This window comes from Scyliorhinus torazame, chromosome 15, assembly GCF_047496885.1.
Source record: "Scyliorhinus torazame isolate Kashiwa2021f chromosome 15, sScyTor2.1, whole genome shotgun sequence".
Lineage (NCBI taxonomy): Eukaryota > Metazoa > Chordata > Chondrichthyes > Carcharhiniformes > Scyliorhinidae > Scyliorhinus > Scyliorhinus torazame.
The window spans coordinates 156,559,261-156,580,108 of NC_092721.1; the positions used below are offsets into that span (position 1 = coordinate 156,559,261).

The 20,848-nt window shown below is 47.2% G+C and overlaps 1 protein-coding gene across 2 annotated transcripts in view; it reads left to right on the forward strand.

The window, feature by feature from the left end:
- The window catches only part of rxfp2b (relaxin family peptide receptor 2b), a 246,366-nt gene that overhangs the window by 50,310 nt on the left and 175,208 nt on the right, over positions 1 to 20,848 (forward strand). For both annotated transcript variants that reach the window (XM_072476985.1, XM_072476986.1), the window contains exons 2-5: positions 3,320 to 3,466; positions 5,992 to 6,069; positions 7,019 to 7,124; positions 16,472 to 16,543. In XM_072476985.1, coding sequence (XP_072333086.1) covers positions 3,320 to 3,466; positions 5,992 to 6,069; positions 7,019 to 7,124; positions 16,472 to 16,543 — 403 coding nt within the window. The remainder of the gene's footprint in view (positions 1 to 3,319; positions 3,467 to 5,991; positions 6,070 to 7,018; positions 7,125 to 16,471; positions 16,544 to 20,848) is intronic.

A 20,848-nucleotide genomic window follows, 5' to 3' on the forward strand; every position in this document is an offset into this window, starting at 1 on the left:
TGTGCAGATTTCCGAGGGTATTGGAGTATTGTGTCCAGTTTTGGATTCATCCCCTTCGCCTCCGAGACCACGGGCGAGCGCCTTTTGCTACTGGTCCCCACAAACGGGGACCAGATGGAACAACTCTCGTTAAGGTCTCCAAAAGGATCGGAGGCCCCCGGCTGCATGACCTTTGAGCAGGGTGATGCCCTGCACTGCTGGTGCTACCTGGGTACCCAGGTAGTGTCAGCCCAGCACCCTGGCAGAGCCACCTAGATGCCAGCCTGACATTGCCAAGTCCTCTTTTAAATTCTAGTATTTGTATCAATTAAAATAAGAATTAGATATTGTTTCTTCTCAAAATATGTAAGCATTGTGATTTATACTTCTACTCTTTGTACAACCACCGAATTGGATGCTTTTACATAATGTAACATTTATGAATTTACATAAAATTAAATTATCTCATCTGACCTTAAACCACTCTGAAAACCCAACTACTAATCCCTTTGGAGAATAAGGAGGAGGAGTTCTCACCTGGACCCTTACATTATCCCAGAAATTACAATCTAGGTTTAAAAAATAACAATTGGGATTTTCTTTTTTTGGTTGGGGGGGGCTGCTAGTTGGACTCTGCGTACTCAAATTACATGTTCAGTTGAGGAGGAACTTCTTCACCCAAGGATAAATATATGTTTCTCTGGTTGGCCTCAGGGATCAGTGTTGGGTCTGCAATTGTTCACAATTTACATAGATGATCTGGAGTTGGGGAGCAAGTGTATTGTGTCAAACTTCGCAGATGAGGTGAGTGGTAGAGCCAAGTGTGCAGAAGACATTGAAAGTCTGCCGAGGGATAGAGATAGTGGAAGTGAGTGGGCAAGGGTCTGGCAGATGGAGTTCAATGTTGATAAATGTGAAATCACCCATTTTGTTAGGAAAAACATCAAAATGGACTAAATGGTAAAACATTGCAGCATGCTGCTGTGCAGAGGGACCTGGGTGTCCTTGTGCATGAATCACAAAAGTGGGTTTGCAGGTGCAGCAGTTAATTAAGAAGGCAAGTGGAATTTTGTCCTTCATTGCTAGAGGGATGGAGTTTAAAAGCAGGGAGGTTATGTTGCAGCTGTACAGGATGCTGGTGAGGCCACACCTGGAGTACTGTGTACAGTTTTGGTCTCTTTACTTGAGAAAGGATATACTAGCATTGAAGTGTGTTCAGAGGAGATTCACTCGGTTGATTCTGGAGTTGAGAGGATTAGTTTATGAGAACAGACTAAGTAGACTGGGACTATACTCATTGGAATTTAGAAGGATGCGGGGGGATCTTATAGAAACATATAAAATTATGAAGGGAATAGATAGGATAGAAGCAGGGTGGTTGTTTCCACTGGTAGGTGAAACTAGAACTGGAGGGGCATAGTTTCAAAGTAAAAGGGAGCAGATTGAAGAATGAGTTGAGGAGGAATTTCTTCACCCAAAGGGTTGTGAATCTGTGGAATTCCCTGCCCAGTGGAGCTGTTGAGGCTACCTCGTTAAATGCATTTAAGACAAAGGTAGATAGATTTTTGAACAATTAAGGAATAAAAGGTTAAGGTGAGTGGGCGGGTGAGGGGAGTTGAGTCCACCAAAAGATCAGCCATGATCTTATTGAATGGCGGAACAGGCTTGACGGGCCAGGTGGCCTACTCCTGTTCCTAGTTTTTATGTTCTTATGTTCTTATGTCCTGGAGTCTAGCTGCCTTTGGCTGAAGTTAAAGGAAGTTAATGTAGAGGTTTCCCAGATCCTGTCAACTTCAGGTTTGAGGTCGTGGTTGTAAAAACACCACACATTAACAGGAAGAAAAGAAAATTTAAGCACACAACACTACATTTACACAGTTAACAGCCTCACAAAACAGTTCCCCCGAAAAGACTTCTTACTTGGTCAGACTACAAGTAAACACCAGCCAGGTAATACTCCCTTATGGGTGTTTAACTATAAAAATCCAGTGATATTACCCCAAGTGAACACTGCTGTCGCTTTAATAATGCACACCACGTGACCTTTCAAACTCTCTCTTATGCCAATTCTCTTACTCCAATTCTCTGTGGAAACCTAGACTTCAGAACAAGACATTTTTTGCAGCCTCAAGACCTTTCTGCTTTTGGCTGGATGGCTGATTCAAACTGCACCTTCTCCCAGTCCTGAGTTGTATCCTGAGTTGTATTGTATCATAATTAACCTCTTCATGTTTAATATTTTTTTATTCTTTTAACGAATTTGCAGTCAGGTGACTCTGTTCCTCCATGTTTTCTAAACAAAATGTAACATTATGGACCTTTGAGCCAGGATTCCATTTTGGGATCTTCCTGTCCAGTTATGACATCATATGAGATCGTAAAAAAAGTGGAGATTTGAAAGTTGTGTTCAAAATCATGAGTTGCCTGGACACAGTAGGCAAAGAGAAATTGGTGGGAGGATCGGGAATCAGAGGATATTGACTTGAGGTGATTGGCAAAAGAAGCAATGGTGACATGAGGAGAAATGGTTGTTCCACATCTAGTGTTAAGACCGTAATGCACTGCCTTGGTGTGCGATGGAGGCAGATTCAACTGAGGAACTCAAAAGAGAATTGAATAATTATCTGAAGAGAAAATAACCGCAGGGCTACAGGGAAAGGGAGGGTGAGTGGGACTAGATGAGTTGTACTTGCGGAGAATGGCATGGATACGATGGATTGAATGGCCTTTTCTAAGCTATTGGATCAGACTTGAAGGGTCAAATGCCCTGCTCTTGCTCTGAGTTCCTATGCTTGTATGTTTCCATAACCATTCTATGATTCCATTATTCAACAAGGCCACTACAATGGTATTCTCAGGTCAGGGAGAAAAATAAAAACAGCCAGAGCTTTTGCTTGTTATTGCTATTCCGTAACCCCAGTTGAAAAATGCACTTGTGTGTGCTCAAGTTTGTGAAGAAAGGATCTGGCTTCACTGTGATGCCTGCTACAAATGAATAGCATCATACTCAGATGTGGATATTTGCAACAGTCAGGACCCTCAAATGAGGAGAATAGAAAATAAAATAAAATTGGGAAAAGGAAATAAATGTTGAATTCATTCTGTTCTTTCAAGTGGACTTGAATCAAGTTGAAGTGTCGACGCTCATTAAACAGTTTGATCCTTTTGTGTATCAGTTTATGATCTTTGCATTTTATACATCCTGACTGCCTCATTAATTTGCTGAAATCCTCTGCTGATTCCAATAGCTCGCTCTTGACGTGAACAATTTTTTCACAATAGTAGGTCTTCAAGTAAAACAATTTCAGTGATTTATTCTCTCTCTCTATTTCCTCTTTAGAACTTGCAATGTCAGAATTCATCCTTGACACCCGTGGTTGTCCAACTGGATTTTTCCCATGTGACAGTCCCTCAGTGTGCATACCACAGTCATTGTATTGCAATGACATTAAAGACTGTGAAAACGGAGCTGATGAGGCAGATTGCGGTAACACACTTTTGATAATCTGAAACAGAGTAACCTGTCAATGTCATTTACATGGCACATAATATAAAGTATTGTTGGAACAATTATTATAATCTGAAACATTGTTACATGTTTTTTGGATCAGCTGTTCATTCAAAGGAAGTTGTCTAAGCTGTGAAGTCGCAAATCTGTGCAAAGTGGCAGATTTACATATATAGGATAGATATGGAATCCTTTTTATTTATCTGTGATACACGTGACCCACACCCCTGCCCACACCCAAAGACCCAAATTTGAATAGATGAAGAACAATCTGTGAAGTTACAATTATTGAGGTATTGTTAGTTATGTCTCTTCATTTTTTTAAACCCTGACTTTTCAGTGATTTTGAACCTAGTTTGGTCCCTGCACTCGTTCCCAGCAATGATTACAAATTATCAAATTAAATTCTAGATTAATTTCTAAATGCTATTAAAGAATCAGCTTCTACTGGGACTCAGAATTGATTACGTAAAGGGACTGGTAAGTGCCATACTGCATCACAGATTCCCTGTGTATTCTAAAGTAAAAATCATAATGGGCCAGAATGTCTGTGGAATGGCAATAATCCTCCTCAATTTGTCACTCCGCTACTTTTCACTTGCATTAGTCTGGAGTTGCATATTTCTTGCCTGGACGTCCTCCCCTGGCCTGGTGACAAATGTGCAGCCTAACTGTTCCTGAAGGCCTTCAGTGCAGTGCAAGATGGTCAGGCGAAATGAAGCTGTACCCCTTTTTCATTGTACTAGCTGCCATAAACCAGGTAAGTTTTAAGTGTGAGAAGCCAGAGCAGGGGAATTTGGGGATGGTAGGGTTGGGAGGGAAGTGGGGAGTGGGAGGCAGGGTGCTTTTGGGAGAGTAGACTGGAGTGGAGGTGGGGAGGTATTTGGGGGTTGGGAGGTTAAAAGGGGGTCGGGAAGGTAATCGGGGAGTGGGCAGGATAGTTGGGGAGTGGAGAGTGTAGCCGGGAGTAGAAAGAGTCAGGGGTCGGAGGTAGTCAGTGGGGTCAGTACCATAGTTACCCAGGCATCAGAAGTAGTTTTAAATCCTTTTCCTGGGTAACTCTTCTGCTAAGAGTGTCAGAACCATCAGAAGTCTCCGATTGGAATCTGAGTATTGGATAGTTCAATGTGCTGGGGAATTTTCCATTGGAAATTTAAATTCTCCCGGCAATTCCCAGGCAATCCTTGCATGGGGACTTCCGGGGAGAGCCCCAGCACATCATCCGGGTACCTCCAGGTACCAAGGTATGGAAGTTATGAACAAATGAGCCTTATGTTAAAGCAGTGTCATTGTTGCCAGGCAAAATTATTTTCTGAAATGTTTATAAATGAATTGCACGCAGAAAAAAACTAGTAAGTTTATTTCAACATACCATAGCTGGTGTATTTTTGGTTGCAATTCTGCACGGAAACATTTTTGAAGTATTCCTATTATTCTGACACAATTTTGCAGTGAACAAATTAACATTATTTTGAAGTATTAACATTGTATGCTATGCAAAATTGTTTCCTGAAATGTTTGTAGGTGAATCAGACAAGGAAAAACTTTACAGTATAAAAGCTAATGTATTGGTGTATTTTTGATTGCACTTCTGCACTGAAATATTTTTGGTATTTTCCTATATATTCCCAAATATTTGATATGTCTAACATTGTCCATGCCTCTTGTATGGCTAAGCTCTACAGATCTGACCAGACCACATACGTTCGAACCTCACTTCTAACACCAGAGACCAAGGGGCATAAAGTATGGGCAAGATAATAATAATCTTTATTGTCACAAGGAAGCTTACATTAACTCTGCAATGAAGTAACTGTGAAATGTCCCTAGTCATCACATTCCGATGCCTGTTCGGGTACACAGAGGGAGAATTCAGAATGTCCAAATTACCTAACAGCACGTCTGTTTGGACTTGTGGGAGAAAACTGGAGCACCCGGAGGAAACCCACGCAGATATGGGGAGAACGTGCAGACTCCACACAGACAGTGACCCAAGCCGGAATCGAACCTGGGATCCTGGCACTGTGAAGCAATAGTGTCTGTGATTATATCCATTTGCAAGCTGAAAAGCAGAAAGATTACAAAGTTACCTGTTTAATTTATTTTTCTGGTACACTCATTGGGACATGAAAACTGAATACTTTCATCCAGATATTTACAGCAGACAATAGCCCCAAGCTAGTTTATGTGAATTGAGTGCATGGATTTATAATGGTATATATTAATGTAAAGCAAAATAGTTTTGTTTATTCTTAACTTGTTTGGTAGATTATCATGAATATACTTTAATAAAATATTTGAAGATATGTTCTAAGTTTACTTGTCACTAATTACCATTTCTGTCCTCTGCTCCAAACTCTTAGCTTACTTTACTTACTTACTGAGATATTCAATTGTTGTTTATATTTTAATTCTAATCTTGGGAAAATAAGGTTTTACTATGTCAGCCTCAAATACTTTTTTGTGCCTAAGCTTTATTGAAATGTGCTCTGCTGTCCATTTAGATGATTATACTGGCTTGTCAGACATTTTTGAAAAGGTCTTTCCTGCAATTCAAAACGAAAACATTTCAAAAGAATGCTGTAAGTGATTTAATCTCAAACATCAGTTTTCTAAATATAATGTTTATCTGTTCCTTGCTGTTTTTAAACCTGATGAAACTAGAACCTTATTTCAAACATTAAAAGATTAAACTTTTACCAACACATGTGCCAGAAGTCCGTGAGATGGAAGTTCCATTAACCAGTCCTTAATCTTATCCCTGGGGATGGGACCATTTAAATATTCAGGACCTAGATGGCTGAAGGCATGGTTGCAGATCATGGGGGGGTAATAAAACTGGAAAAACACATGAGGCCAGAATTGGAGAATGAAAATGTTCATAAAGGGTTGTAGGATGGAGGAGGTGGGGGGGGGGGGGGGGGGGGGGGGGCGCTATCCAGCCCATCTTGTCTGCACCAACTCTCAGAAAGAGCACCTAGCTGAGGCCTAATCCCCTGCCCTATCCCCATAACTCCATTTGACCTGAAGATCTTTAGATTGCGGGAGGGAACCGGAGCACCCAGAGGAAACCCACGGAGACACGGGGAGAATGTGTAAACTCCACACCGACAGTCACCAAAGGGCAGAATTGAACCCAAGTCCCTGTGAGACAGAAGTGCTAACCACTGTGCTACCCTGCTGCCCATATGGGAGCCTGGATGTCCATATGTTTGATATGGGAACCTGGCTGTCCATTTCAAGATCCTCTTGAAAATTGAAGCAGGTGATCTCAAAACTCAGCTCAGGGCGAGGCAATTGGTTTTTTGATTGTTGAAACCTTGATTTTCATTGTGCCAAGGGACGTAGATGGACAAAATAATCCCTAGTAAGATTTAGTTTAATTGGCCCACACTGAGTATCTAAAGCTTCGTCAGCCTGGATCTTATGTTTTAATATTAATACACAAAAAATAAACTATGGCAGCTGTACAAAAGTTATTAAGAATTCTTTTGCATATTATCAGATGAGATATATATATTTGTTTTCCAGTTCTTAAGGAGTACCCACAGAAGTGTGATTGCCGGGAAACAGAATTGGAATGTGTAGATGTGAACCTACGCTATGTGCCACAGGTTTCACTAAACGTGACCTTGCTGTAAGCAAATTTATTATTTTTATTAATACAATTTCTTAAGCATATCTTTTAATATCAATGAAAAACTCTCAATGCATTACAACTCTTAAAATGTGGAATTTATATCTACAAAATATTTTAAAATTTGGCTTGGAATGTGGGTGGCATTAGCTAGAGCAGCATTTATTGAACATTCCTAAATGCCCTTGAGAAGGTGGTGGTGAGCTGCTTTCTCGAATCTCCGCAGTCCATGTGTTATAGGTAAACTCACAGTACTTTTTGGAAGAGATTTCTAGGATTTTGACCCAGGAACAATAAAGGATCGGTAATTTAGTTCCAAGTCAGAATGATATGTGACTTGAGGGTGTTGAGGTTTCCAAGCATCTGCTGCCCTTGTCCTTCTAGAAGGTAGAGGTCGTGAGTGTGGAAGGTGCTGTCAAAGGAGACTTGGTGAGTTGCTGCAGTGCATTTTGTAGTTGGTACACACGGCTGCCATTGTGCAGGAGTGGTGGAGGGAGTAATTGTTTGAGGACGGGGTGCCAATCAAATGGGCTGTTTTTTTCCTGGATGCTATCGAGCTTCTCAAGTGCTTTTGGATCTGCACTCCTCCAGGCAAGTGGAGAGTATTTACTCCTGACTTATGATTTCTAGATTGTGGACAGGCTTTAGGGAATCAGGAGGGGAGTTACTCCCTGCAGGATTTCTAGCTTTTGATCTGTGTTGTGGACAAAGTGACCGGAGTTCTCCGGCCGTTGGAATTCTCTTTTCCTGCTGGCACCGCATCTCAACCCCAGGTTGCCCAACGGCATGCGGTAGCTTCAATAGGAAATCCCATTGACAAGCAGCGGGAAGAGCGGACCCTGCTACCAGCAAACGGCGCATCGCCGAGAAACATGTGGCTGGGGGACCGGAGAATCCAGACCATATTTATATGGCTAGTCCAGTTCAGTTTCTGGTCAATGGTAACCATCAGTATGTTGATTGTGGGGGATTCAGCGATGGTAATGCCATTGAATGTCAAGGGCCGATGGTTAGATTCTCCCTTATTGGCAATGGTCATTGCCTGGCACTTGTGTGGCAAGAATGTTACTTGCCACTTGTCAGCCAAAGCATGTTATTAGCCAGGTTTGCACATGGTCTGCTTCAGTATCTGAGGAGTCACGAATGAAACATTGTGCAGTCATCAGCAAACATTCCCACTCATAATATGCACTCATGCACATCATGAGGTAAAGACAGGCAGTGATAGACACCGAGGTTAGCCAATCAACACACAGGACAGAACACAACCAATCACTAGACAGAACACTAGAGGGGGGCTTCCTACTATAAAACACACGGGGCATCAGCACTCCGCCTCTTTCCACTGGTGACAACTGTAGTGACAGTCAGGGTGCATATATTAGTTAGCACCTTCTACACGTGGCTCAGAGCTAGTCTGGTCTAGTTAGTTAGAGTTAGCATACATAGAGTAGTAGAGGGTCAACCCACAGCAAGCTGTGTGCGCGGTAGGCGCGCCCACCCCCGGCGATTCTCCGGCCCGTGAAGGGCCGAAGTCCCGCCGCTGTCAACCCTCTCCCGCGGCGTGGATTAAACCACCTTTTGAACGGCGGGACAAGGCGGCGCGGGCGGGCTCCGGGGTCCTGGGGGAGGCGCAAGGCGATCTGGCCCTGGGGGGTGCCACCATGGTGGCCTGGCCCGCGATCAGGGCCCACTGATCCGCGGGCGGGCCTGTGCCGTGATGGCACTCTTTTTCTTCCGCCTTCGCCATGGTCTTCACTATGGTGGAGGCGGAAGAGATCCCCTCCCCTGCGCATGCACGGGGATGACGTCAGCAGCCGCTGACGCTCCCGCGCATGCGTCGCCCAGCGAAGACCTTTCGGCACTGGCTGGCATGGCGCCAAAGGCCTTTCCCGCGGAAACCACTCCAGCGCGGGCCTAGCCCATCAAGGCGAGGGCTTGGCCCCTAAAAGTGCGGAGACTTCCGCACCTTTGGGGCGGCCCGACGCCGGAGTGGTTCCTGCCACTCCATCACGCCGGAACCCCCTGCCCCGCCGGGTAGGGGAGAATCCCGCCCCAGGGTTGACCTTCCTGTAAAGGACATTGGTGGTCTCCTTTATCCATCAATTTGTTGCGTACTGAGAGATGCTGCACAGGTCCCTGTTGATCCCTGGAAAGATTCAGATGCAATTAAATTGAGCACTAATCTCACCTTCAGTCACTGGCAGGGGGAAGCTTCCAACCCCACGAGACATCAGGTATTCATGAAGAATGTGGTGTTTGTATTGCACCAGATCTCAGGACAATAGCAGACATACCAGGCACTGCCTCACATTCATTTGCAAAAAAAAACTTATTATAACCTGCATGGGACTCATCCGGCTGAAGATGATTGTTCCCTAGTGCTGATTGGGCTGTGAGTTAACCAGCACTAGCATAACAGGTAAGCTTCTGTAGCAGCTGACAGGAAGGAGTGAGGACCCTGAGATGTGTAACCGGCTCCTGTGTAAATACTGCTGTTATGCTGAATAAACGTCTTTCTTATGAACTCTTTGGACTTGTCCTTTTCCGTTAACTTCAAACCTTCCACAATAAACCCTAGGTTTGGTTAGTAACCTCCATTGCCTGGGTCTCCCTCTCCTGCCCCTCCTGCTCATGCTCTGGCTCCCCCTGACCGTATTCGCCAGTTGGGGTCTCCTGCTGCGTCACTTCTCCCTCCTTCGCCTCCTCCATTGCATTCGGACTCTGAAAAAGGCAGCATTGAGCCCTTAGTCCATTTGTCCTTTTGCCTTCTCTCTGAAATGAAATATTGGAGACAAGAATAGTTAAAGGGCCATGAAAGTGAAGTGCTGATTATGGAATCTCTGGGACATGTAAGGCTGAACAGCTTTTTCGGTTCTACTAGCATAGTGGCTGATACAGCCTTGTCCCTGAGACGCTGGCGCGCACATTGAGGTGACCAAGATGCCATCCAAAAATTGTGACATTAGGACCTCTGCTTGGGATGAGGTAACTGACCCAAACTATGTGTCTGCTCCAACCTCTGATATGACTACTTTTGATCGATCAGTTGCTCATGGTCAATGAAAGGATGTCATTTGGCCCGTTGTGAATGCCAATTCTGATGAACACGTAACTGGCTTTCATTGATGAAATACCAGATATGATGCAGCTTGGCCTCCTTCACTATTGTCTGCATTCACAAAGTCTACATTCCTACATGTAACTCTTGAGATGCAGTGACTGTGAAGTGAAGCCACTGAGTTCTGGGTGTCCCTTTTACAGCACGAATGAAGACAGTGGCTTTCAGTAGCTTCTTCCCAACGAGGTCTTCCTCCTTTTCAACCAAGCTGACTCCTGTTCACTCTTGCGGCACCAACGGGTTAGAGGGCAACCCTTAGCCCAGTAGTGCGTTCCTCACACCTCTCCCCACCATATAAACACAGAAGGTAGGGGCAGGAGTAGGCCATTCAGTCTTTCTAGCCAACTGCACCACTCAATATGACCAGGTTGATCATTTGACTCCTGCTGTCTCCCCATAGCCTTTGATTCCTTAGCCAACTCCTTCTTGAAAACATACAGGGCAGGATTCTCCGTTTCTGAGACTAAGTGTTGATGCCGGGACAGAATTCGTGGAGTTCCTCGACAGCAAAATTGGCGCCGCACCTGGACCTGGATTCCGCTACTGTTAAGCGGCTAGCACCGGCGCCAGGTGGAACATAATCGATTCCAATGAGAAACGGTGACGGATTCGCCGGTTTCACGATTGCCACTCTAGACGCTGACAAGTTGCACGCGCATAGACACACTTCATTTCCCACACACACCACCCCAGCCAACATGATGGCAGCAGGGAGAGCAGCTCCAAGGTTCATGGATGCCGAGCTGGAGACCAATTGGATGCTGTGCAGGAGAGACGGATGACCCTGTATCCCGGCCTGGGAAGGAGGCTGTCAGCCACCGCCGCTCACTGTGCCTGGGCGCAGGTGGCAGAGGTGGTCAGCGCCGTGGGCAACATCGGACCATCCAGCAGTGCCAAAAAAAACCTGCATGACCTCCTTAGGGCGACCAAGATAAGTAGGCAACGCCATGCCCCTGGTGCCACCTCCCTTCCACACACCTGTGACCCTCTCCAGCTCCCACCCGGAGGGCGAGCGAACCCCCACCCTGCATCACATGCCGACAGCCATACCGGCTGCCGTGGCCGGGTGCCCTGATCCTGAGGCCAACAGCTATCCATGGTTTGGGCTGCATGCATTGGACTGTCTAACACTGTTGTTTTCTGTTTCCCCCCCACCCCCCCCCCCCCCCCACCCCCATCCAGGGGAAGGCCGCGCACAACCGCCGGGAGTGGAAGAAGACTGGAGGGGGATCGTCGAACCTCCGGCCCCTCACTGTGGCAGAGCAGAGGGCCTTGGACATGGTTGGCAGCCCGGAGGAAAGGGAGGTCGCCGAGGTGGAGTTCGGCCGTGGGTGAGGAAGTGAGACTTCGCTTAATTGCAGTTCCCCATGTGTGTCAACCCCTACCAACACCACCCTCACACCATCTTCACCCCTGCACCATCCTCATCCCACACACCACCTTTCACCCTACGCCAGCCCCACCTTCACCACCCTCACCCTACACCATCCCCTCATCCGACGCCAACCCCACCTTCACCACCCTCACCCTACACCACCCCCTCACACTACACCAACCCCACCCTCACCACACCACCACACGCTCAACCCCGGGTCACAGTCTAATCTCACGTCTTGTCTTGTGTCTTGCAGGAGCTGCTAGTGATGGGGCAGGTCCATCTAGCTTCCCCCGCCCCCAGCCAGTGCCACAGCCAGAGCCGCACCCCCCCACCTCCTCCTCCCCTTTTGGCAGCCCTCCGCCCAAGACTCCGGTGTCTGAAGCTCGAGTCAGAGGGTGTCACAGACTTCCCGTCACAGCTGTCTCCAACACCCTCCACCATCCCAGAGACACTCACCTCGGTTGGGCACTTTAGTGGAGAGGGTTCTGGGCCACACTACACCACCCTCACCCTACACCCCCCTCCCTCCACCCAAATGCTCACCCCCCTGGGTCGCGGTCTAATCATACGTCTTGTCTTGTGTTTTGCAGGAACGTCTGGACATGAGGCGAGTCCATCTGGCGTCCCTCGCCCCAGCCAGTGCCACAGCTGGAACCCCCCCAGGTGAGCAGAGCCGCGATGAGAGCAGCTCGGACACAAGCCCTCCGTCCGAGACTCAGGAGACCCCGGAGCACGAGTCGGAGGATGACACAGATTTCCCATCACAGTTGTTTCCAACACCCTCCACATCCCAGAGATACTCACCTCGGTTGGGCACTTTAGTGAAGAGGCTCCTGGGACACTATCTGATGTGCACCACACAGCTGCTCCGGTACAGCAGCTGGAGATAGTAACTGGCTTTCATTGATGGAGTTCGGACGGTTGGAGGGCAGGCCGACCCCAGGGACTAGCTGCTGTCCAGATGGGTTTCAGGCTTCTGGAACGGACAGTCCCATCGATTGTGGAGATGCAATCACAGGGCCAGGGACTATATGAGGGGTTGTCGGTGAGCATCCAGGACCTGTAGATGCAGTTGGAAGAGACCAATCGAGTGCAGCAGCGGGAGGTGGTGCTGACAATACGTGCCACCAGGCCAACATCGCACGGATGGTGTCTGCGGTGGAGGCCTTGGGGGCGATCATTTCAGCTATGGATCAGCATGGCCAAGGCCTGGGGCAATCTGTATAGGTGATGGCGAAGGCCCAGGACAGGGCTGCCGCCTCACAGGCGACCATGTGCAAGAGCCACGTGGACATCGCAGTGGCGCTCCTGAGCATGGCCCAGTCACAGCGGGCCATGGCTGAGAATGTTGGTAACATTGCCCATGCGCTGGCCGATGTGGCGCAGACACAGAGGGAGGTGGCTCAGTCACCAGCTGATTTGACACAAACCCAGAAGGTTATGGTGATGAAATTGAGTTCTTTCTGCCCTCAGTCTGGTCTCAGTCAAAGGCTGAGTCGGATTTATAGGTATTTCTTTATTTTATTTCAACCCGCTTGCAAGCCTCACTCACCTTGACAAAGATCAGAGACCACAGCCTCCGACTTCTCCAGAGTGAGTGAACAAAGAGAGACAAAGCATGTGTTCTCATGTACATTCATGTAGCACCAAGTTTCACATACACACGACCAAATAAGATAACGGTAACAAATGCAAGATTCTCATAGGTCTTTCTCACACATCCCTTGACCTGGCCATATAAGCTTACCCTGGGGACCCTTTCACCCAGCATCCTCTGCTCTGTTCATTTCTTCAATGGCACAATTAATGGGTGATGTGGTGCAGTCCCAGATGGAGATGGTCCACTCCTCGTGCTCCATGGCCGCGAGTATGCGGACTCTCGTCAGACCAGAGCGGGACTCAGGACTGGCAGCGCCAGCTGGCAGGGCAACCTCCGGAGATAGCTCCGCTTGCACTCCTGTCCCATCGAGTAGCCCAGGGGTCATCGGGCACCCCGAGGGAGGAGGAGGTGATGGGGCCCATGTCGGTGACTCCCGCAGAGGAGATGCCGGAACACTGCAGCACCTTGGACTTTTCTCTCCACCCCCCCCTATCCCCCGGAGCAGCAGCCAGGCCCATCCATGCTCAATCACCCCAGAAGACACCCACCCAGGCCGCAGGGTGAAAGTCACAGAATGGGCGGACTTTGAAAAGCGAAATAGTGATGATCTTCAAATCACTCATAGTGATGCACTCGGGCACCCATTAAGAATGTAAACTCACTTCTTTTCCATCTTTAACTAGTTGGGTTAAAATAATGACTTTCCCATTTCCAGTAGCCTACACGTGTTATGGTGGGGGACGTAATATTTGGGTCAATTGGTGTATGACCAAGTTCACTGACCCTTAATTACTTTTAAAACAATGGTGGGTGTTTTGGGCTGTCACCATGTTTTGTGCTCATTTCCCTCTACTTGTTTTGTCTTCTGGTTCAAAGACGTTCTCTTCCATAGAACATAGAACACAGAACATACAGTGCAGAAGGAGGCCATTCAGCCCATTGAGTCTGCACCGACCCACCTAAATCCTAACTTCATCCCTATTCCCGTAACCCAATAACCCCTCCTAACCTTTTTGGACACTAAGGGCAATTTAGCATGGCCAATCCACCTAACCTGCATGTCTTTGGATTGTGGGAGGAAACCGGAGCACCCGGAGGAAACCCACGCAGACACGGGGGGAACGTGCAGACTCCGCACAGACAGTGACCCAGCGGGGCATCGTACCTGGGACCCTGATGCTGTGAAGCCACAGTGCTAACCACTACATTACCATGCACCCCAACCCCTGCCCAAGATGTAACCTCTGGTCACTTACTGTCCATCCACCAAAACACACGGTTGCATTCCCCTTGTCCTCCTCTCTTGGCTCCCAGAACCTTCCCTGTCCAAATCTTCAAACCTACCTCGCTCTGGAGGTCACATCCTCTTAATCATGGTGCCTACTTACGATCCTTTCATTGCCCACTACTGCGCTCTGGCTAAAGCTGCCTGCCAATCAGATAAGTAATTAGCTCTTGAGGGTGCTCGTCCCACCCACACCTTCTTGAGGACACCTGTAGCAGGGAGACTTTGTTTAACATCGGTTGGTTTGTGACTGACATTTCTATTGGGGGAATCAAGTGGAAAAAAATCAACGTTTGGCTTCCTCATTTAAGGAGGGGCATTGGAGGCAACTTCACTAAATTGGTCTCTGAGATGAGAGGACTATCCGATGATGAGAGACTGAGTAATTTAGGCCTAAATTCTCTGGAATTTAGAAGAACGAGTGGGGATCCAGTGTCCCGCTTAATCCCTAGAAACATTCTGGAATTATCTCTGTGGAAACCATGTGCGGGGTTTTCCAATCGTGTCAACCCCATGAACGGAAATTCCCGCCTGAGGTCAAGGGTCCTTTAAATGGTCTGCCATATTTCCCCCCCCCCCACCATTCCCACAGTGGGTGGGACCAGAAAATATACCCACTTGTCTGCATAACCTGACTTTCTGTAATGCTGTAATGTTTTGGCACACTTCATATCAGATATTTTAGATGTTCTATGTTTACTGTTATTAGTGATTTTGGTTATATAAACTTGTGTAATTATACATTAGGTGTTGGGTGCCTGAGGTACAGACGAACCAACACGGTTGCGATTGGTACAACGCAGTTTTATTCCAACCAACTATTTATACATTTGACTTGTTACTCAGCACGTTGTGACTGTGTGAGTGTCTTGCTAATGAGGTCCTGGCCCTGTCCTGTCTCCAGATAGACTGGCCAGGAAGTGTCGTGTTTCTTGTCTTATACTGTGTCTGCTCTTGTCTGTGATTGGCTGTCGTGTTATGTGTGCTAATTGGTCTGTTGGTCTGTCTATCATTATGTATGTGTTATGATGTATGTTTGAATATCATGACAATACAGTCTTGTCAGAAGTTGCCGTATTTAATAGCTTTCTAAGGCTTGATTTGCTATTAGACATTGAGCTCCTGACATCGGGACCAAATATGAGTTCCGACCTCAAATGTGTCAAAAAAAGTCACTCAACACCATTTCTTTGGATTGACCAATTAAGGGTCAGAGGTCATGCTGGTTGTGCAACGAGTGGTGGTAGGACAGCTTCCAATGGTCATGGAACTAACACCAGGCCCCCTGTACTGAGAGAGCTGCAACTTGTTAAGGGAGAGAGAGAGGCCGATTCAAAATGGAGATGCCCTCTGAACACTTGTAAAATTGCTGAAATTGTAAGTTGGTGGGGAAGGAGTGTGAGATGGTGGTTTCGACCACAGCGGTCCAGTTGATTCAAGGAAGGGGCCTTATTAAGTTTCTTAATAGACTACATGTAACTTCTGGGCCAACAGCTATTATGCCTCAGACTCGTCATTTTGAAAATGGCTGGCAGGCTGGAGGATATCGGCACGCCATTCACCCACAGTGATTTTTCTGCCAGCTCAGCCCCATCAGTCTTTGAAAATCCAGTCCCTAATGTGTCTGTCCCAGCTTGGCAAAATCGCCACATGACCAAAGGACCAATCCTCAAGGTCTGTGGGGTCTCACTCCCTAAATGTGCAACCCTCAATGGCCTAAGTACAGGTAGTATCTAGGCAATCACACTTGTGATTGTTCTGCAATTTCTTACTTGATTGCTTGATTATTTGGACGAATGCCATATGTAAAATATTTTCTATGTGTATTCATCATACACATGCTATTGTTAATATATCATTTTTGAACCAACCTACCAGATGTTTGCATGGCTGACACTGTGATAGAAAGTTTACACCACACCAATTACACTTTAAATATTAAAAGTACTTTTCTCTATAATAGATCTTTGAAGCACGATAAAATCAAAAACCTGCCTGCTGATGTTTTCATCAAGTACACCGATCTGGACCAGTTGTGAGTTCAATTCTATCTTGTTTCCATCATGCCTTAGTTTTTATATATTTTCTTATGAATCCGGATAAGATAGTCCAGTGGTGTGGAGACTATGGCTGACTGGCAGAAGGCAGAGAGTGGGGATAAAGGGGTCTTTGTCAGGATGGCAGCCGGTGACTAGTGGTGTGCCTCAGGGATCTGTGCTGGGACCACAACTTTTTACAATATCCATTAATGATCTTGAAGAAGGTACTGAAGGCACTGTTGCTAAGTTTGCAGATGATACTGTTGCTCTTTTTAGCCTTAGTTTATTAGCTCTGATTATGTCACCTTTGCTCACGAGTCGCCAGGTATCTTTCTGATACCGCCACGTGGTTCAAGCTCGAGTTATGATTAATACGTCAGCACACCGCTTAGTAAGATTGAAATCAACGGTCATTTATTATATACAACAAGTAATGCTTACACAATAATCCTACTATCTATATAGAAACCTATCACTACTGGCCAATACTTAACTTTAGGAAGGGCCCACCAGGTCAGGGAAACGAATGGCTTATCGAATCGGATCTGGCCCGCGGGATTCAAAAAGGCTGATACAGGTCGATGGCTAGGAGTCTTTATCGGGTAGCGATCGCTGGAGTCAAACTTACTGTTTCTGGTTGATGTTCTTGCGAAGGTCTCGAGCAGGAGAAGAAGGGAGAGAGAGAGAGATCTGAACTTGACCCCTCACTTTATAGGGCCCAGGGGCTTCCCACCTCTCGGGGCGGCCCTTGACCCTGAGTCCCAAGTGAGTGGACTTGTTCCCTGATCACTGGGTTCGATATATCCAATAATGGGGCGATTCCCCGATCGGGGGATGGTCGTTCACCTGTCTTTGTTTCGGCCACTGCAGGCGCCGCCAGGTCTGGCCCGGCATTCAATTGCTAATATGTTGCAATTGTTCCCGGGGATAGCCGATTAAACTGCAGATGTCTGGGTTGATGTGCTGCTAATGGTCTTGAGTATCAATCTGGGCCGACTTCCCCAGAGCCGAATATGCTATTCTGTTTGCAGCTGTCCGCTTGTGTCCTGTTGGCTGCTTTTCCCATCAGCCTTTCCGGTTAGCCATTTTAAATCGGGTTTTGGCCAAATGAATAGGGAATCAGCCATTTTAGGTGTCTACAGTCCCTCTTTGTGATCCTAACGCGAAGCGTGAAGGATCACATAAATTTTGTCCTTTCCGTTCCCTGACCGGGGTGGGGGGGGGCACCTCCTACATGGCCACTACTCTGACCCTAGCTATGCACAAAAACTTACCTAAACGATTCTTGAGGGCGCTATGTCAGGCAGGGGCATGTATCTAAAAAAAATAAAACTGGGAACCTCTAATTTTACCTAAACCACTCATCAAGCATTGCATCATTCTATCTCTCTAAGCATACAACAACAATCATAATATTCCATATATTCTTTCCTGGCTTGGCAGTCAAGCTCAGGATCATACATTTCTTTTTATTTACAGGAAAACGCAAGTGCATGTTTCATTATTCTGGTTTCATAGGTCGCGGGCGCCTAGGGTCTGGTCATAACCGAATATATGGCCAATGCTAATAGTGCCTCAATGACGTACGACAGGGAGTACCAAGTTATGAACTTGGCACACCAGGATAATGCAGCGTGGCTGGTGACTGGGCCCTCGGTACTGCGGGGCAGTGAAACATTAACGGCAGGGGGGTTTGGAGTAATGGGGTCCGCGTTCCCGCGCAACCAAATGTTCATCAAAAGAGTGTTGAGCACGATGAAAGGAGTCCTCATGGCTGTCCTCTTTCTTTTCTTTCTCTGTGTTCTCTGTTTTTCTCCGGTCCTGGAGCTTCTGGAGTTCTGTAAAACAAGCATTGTATCTGTAACTACCTTCCGGTGTGTTAGTGTGTCTGTCCTTCTTGGGGCCAATTAAACCCTTATAATTGGTCACAATATGTGACTTCTCCCCCATTTTTTTTTCAAAACAAATGTTAGGACACGGTACACTTCCCAATGGTGGACCAGTGCTAAGTTTATCATCCAAATGTTCTAGGATATAAATAGCATTTGGCAGCAACCCAAAGGTTGCCTAAATAAATAAAACTGTTTTTGAAAGGAAAAGGTCGAATGAGGTGCGTATGGGCCGCGACGGGTAAGATTTGAATGGAGTCCCCGGGTAGGACGGCTACCAATACCGTATGTCCCCTACCCGAGCGTTTTTGACCAACGGGGGGGTCCCCAGGCAGGGCGGGTCTCACGCCGTTTCTCCACTGCCTGGACAACCGACAAGAACGGACAAAAATGTAGTCATCATAGTGGGGTTGCTGTTCTGAATCTCCCGTTAAATCAGAAGAGCAGTTACAATCGGGCGTCTGATACCCGAACCAGTATCAGCTGAAAAGCTAGTTCCGCTGAACAAGCGTCTGGTGTTGGTGGGTGTCTGAGGCAAGTCCTCAGAGGTATCAGCCGAATGGGCGTGTGGCAGTGGTGGGTGCCTGAGGCAAGTCCTCAGAGGTTTCGGCAGAATTGGCGTGTGGCCGCGGTGGGTGTCAGTGGGAAAAAGCTAAAAAGTTCAGGTGAATGGGTGTGTGGCGGTGAGAACATTCTCCTGTTGGACGAACAACATTAAACAAACATATAAACAACGGAAAACATCCTGCAGGTTCCATCAGGAAGGACAACACTTTTCACCAAGTGTCTCCTTTAAATCATCATGTGGACACCTCAGTTCTCTGTTGCGAACAGGGTCGCAAAGGAGTTGGCGGCTTGGGAGTCAGACCTGAGGTCGTCACCTTCTCCCGGGTGCCAAACGCTGGAGTGAATTAGGGCGGAAAGGGCTGCGTGGTATGAGTTGGGGTCGCTCTCGTCGTTGCGGACGAGTCTGCAGGAGTTGCCGCGGTGCCAATGAGTTGGGTCGAGTTGGGTGGGAACAAAGTCGGGGTCGTCCGTGTGGTTCGGTGGTGTGGTTTGTTTAAGAAAGTGATGAGGAAGGGGTCACTGGAGTCGAAGTCGGAGTTGCTGGATGTGGGACCAGGATGGTAGGGAGGCGTGCTGTGGCGGTCGTCAGAGTCACTGTCGCTGTCTCTGCTGCTGCAGTCTGTGGGCGTTCCAGGGCGGAGTGTAAAGTTTGTGGGTGGAGTCGGAAGCGAGTGGAAGGGGTTGGTGTGGTTACGTTGGCTGTGGGCGGGGTTTGGTCTGCTGCGTCAAGCATGTCGTGGTGGGCGTGGTTTGACTGTGCTCCATAAACTTTTAGCTGGTTTATGTGAAACCACGCAGTCTTACCATTTTGGTATTTGATTTTGTATACCGATGGGCTTACTTTATCCGTAATGGAGTACGGACCCGAGTATTTCGGAGACAGAAATGTGCTGGGGTTATACACCGACAACATCACTTGTTGTCCTATATTATACTCCGTCGCATGTACTGCCTTATCAAAACAGGCCTTGCATATTTTCTTTTAGTGCCCAGTTTAACAGCGGCTGCTACCTGAGCCATTTTTATATTTGCGAGTAATTGTTCAACGGGTTTCTCATGGGTGAGGGCCGTAACTTCAGGGCTGGTCAGGTCTAAGCCCAACAAGTACTCTGTCCCTTTCATGGGGTGTCCGGTCATGAGGGTGTGTGGGGTGTAACCTGTGGAGGTGGAAATAGTGTTACGTAAAAACATCAGCGCAAAGGGGAGGACCGAATCCCAAGTGGTGTTATTCTGCTGGACCATTTTCCTAAGGGTGGTTTTTAGGGTCCGATTCATGCGCTCCACTATACCACTCGACTGAGGGTGGTACGCAATGTGAAATTTTTGGGTTATGCCAAATATCGTGAGGACGTTCTTCAGGACCCGTCCCGTAAAGTGAGAACCTTGGTCCGATTCAATACTGCGGTGGAGTCCCCATCTTGTAAAAATGTGGTGGGTTAGGATTTTGGCTGTGGTTTTCGCGGTGTTGGTACGGGCTGGAAATACTTCCACCCACTTTGTAAAAGTGTCTATGACCACCAGAACATATTCATAGCCATTCCTGCAAGGGGGCAATGGACCTATAAAATCGATCTGGAGGTTAGTCCAGGGGCCGTTAACGGGTCGGGTGTGGCTCAGATGTGCCTTTTTGGCATATCTATCTGGGTTGTTCTGAGCGCAGATGAGGCAATTCTCAATGTAATGGGATACATCCTCTTTGAGATTAGGCCACCAACAAAGCTGTTTGAGGTGGGTTGCGGTGGGTTCAATTCCCTGGTGTCCATGACCATCATGGAATAAACAGATCATTTGATTCCTATCCTGCTCAGGAACTACGTAAAGGGTGTCCTTTAGCACCACACCGTC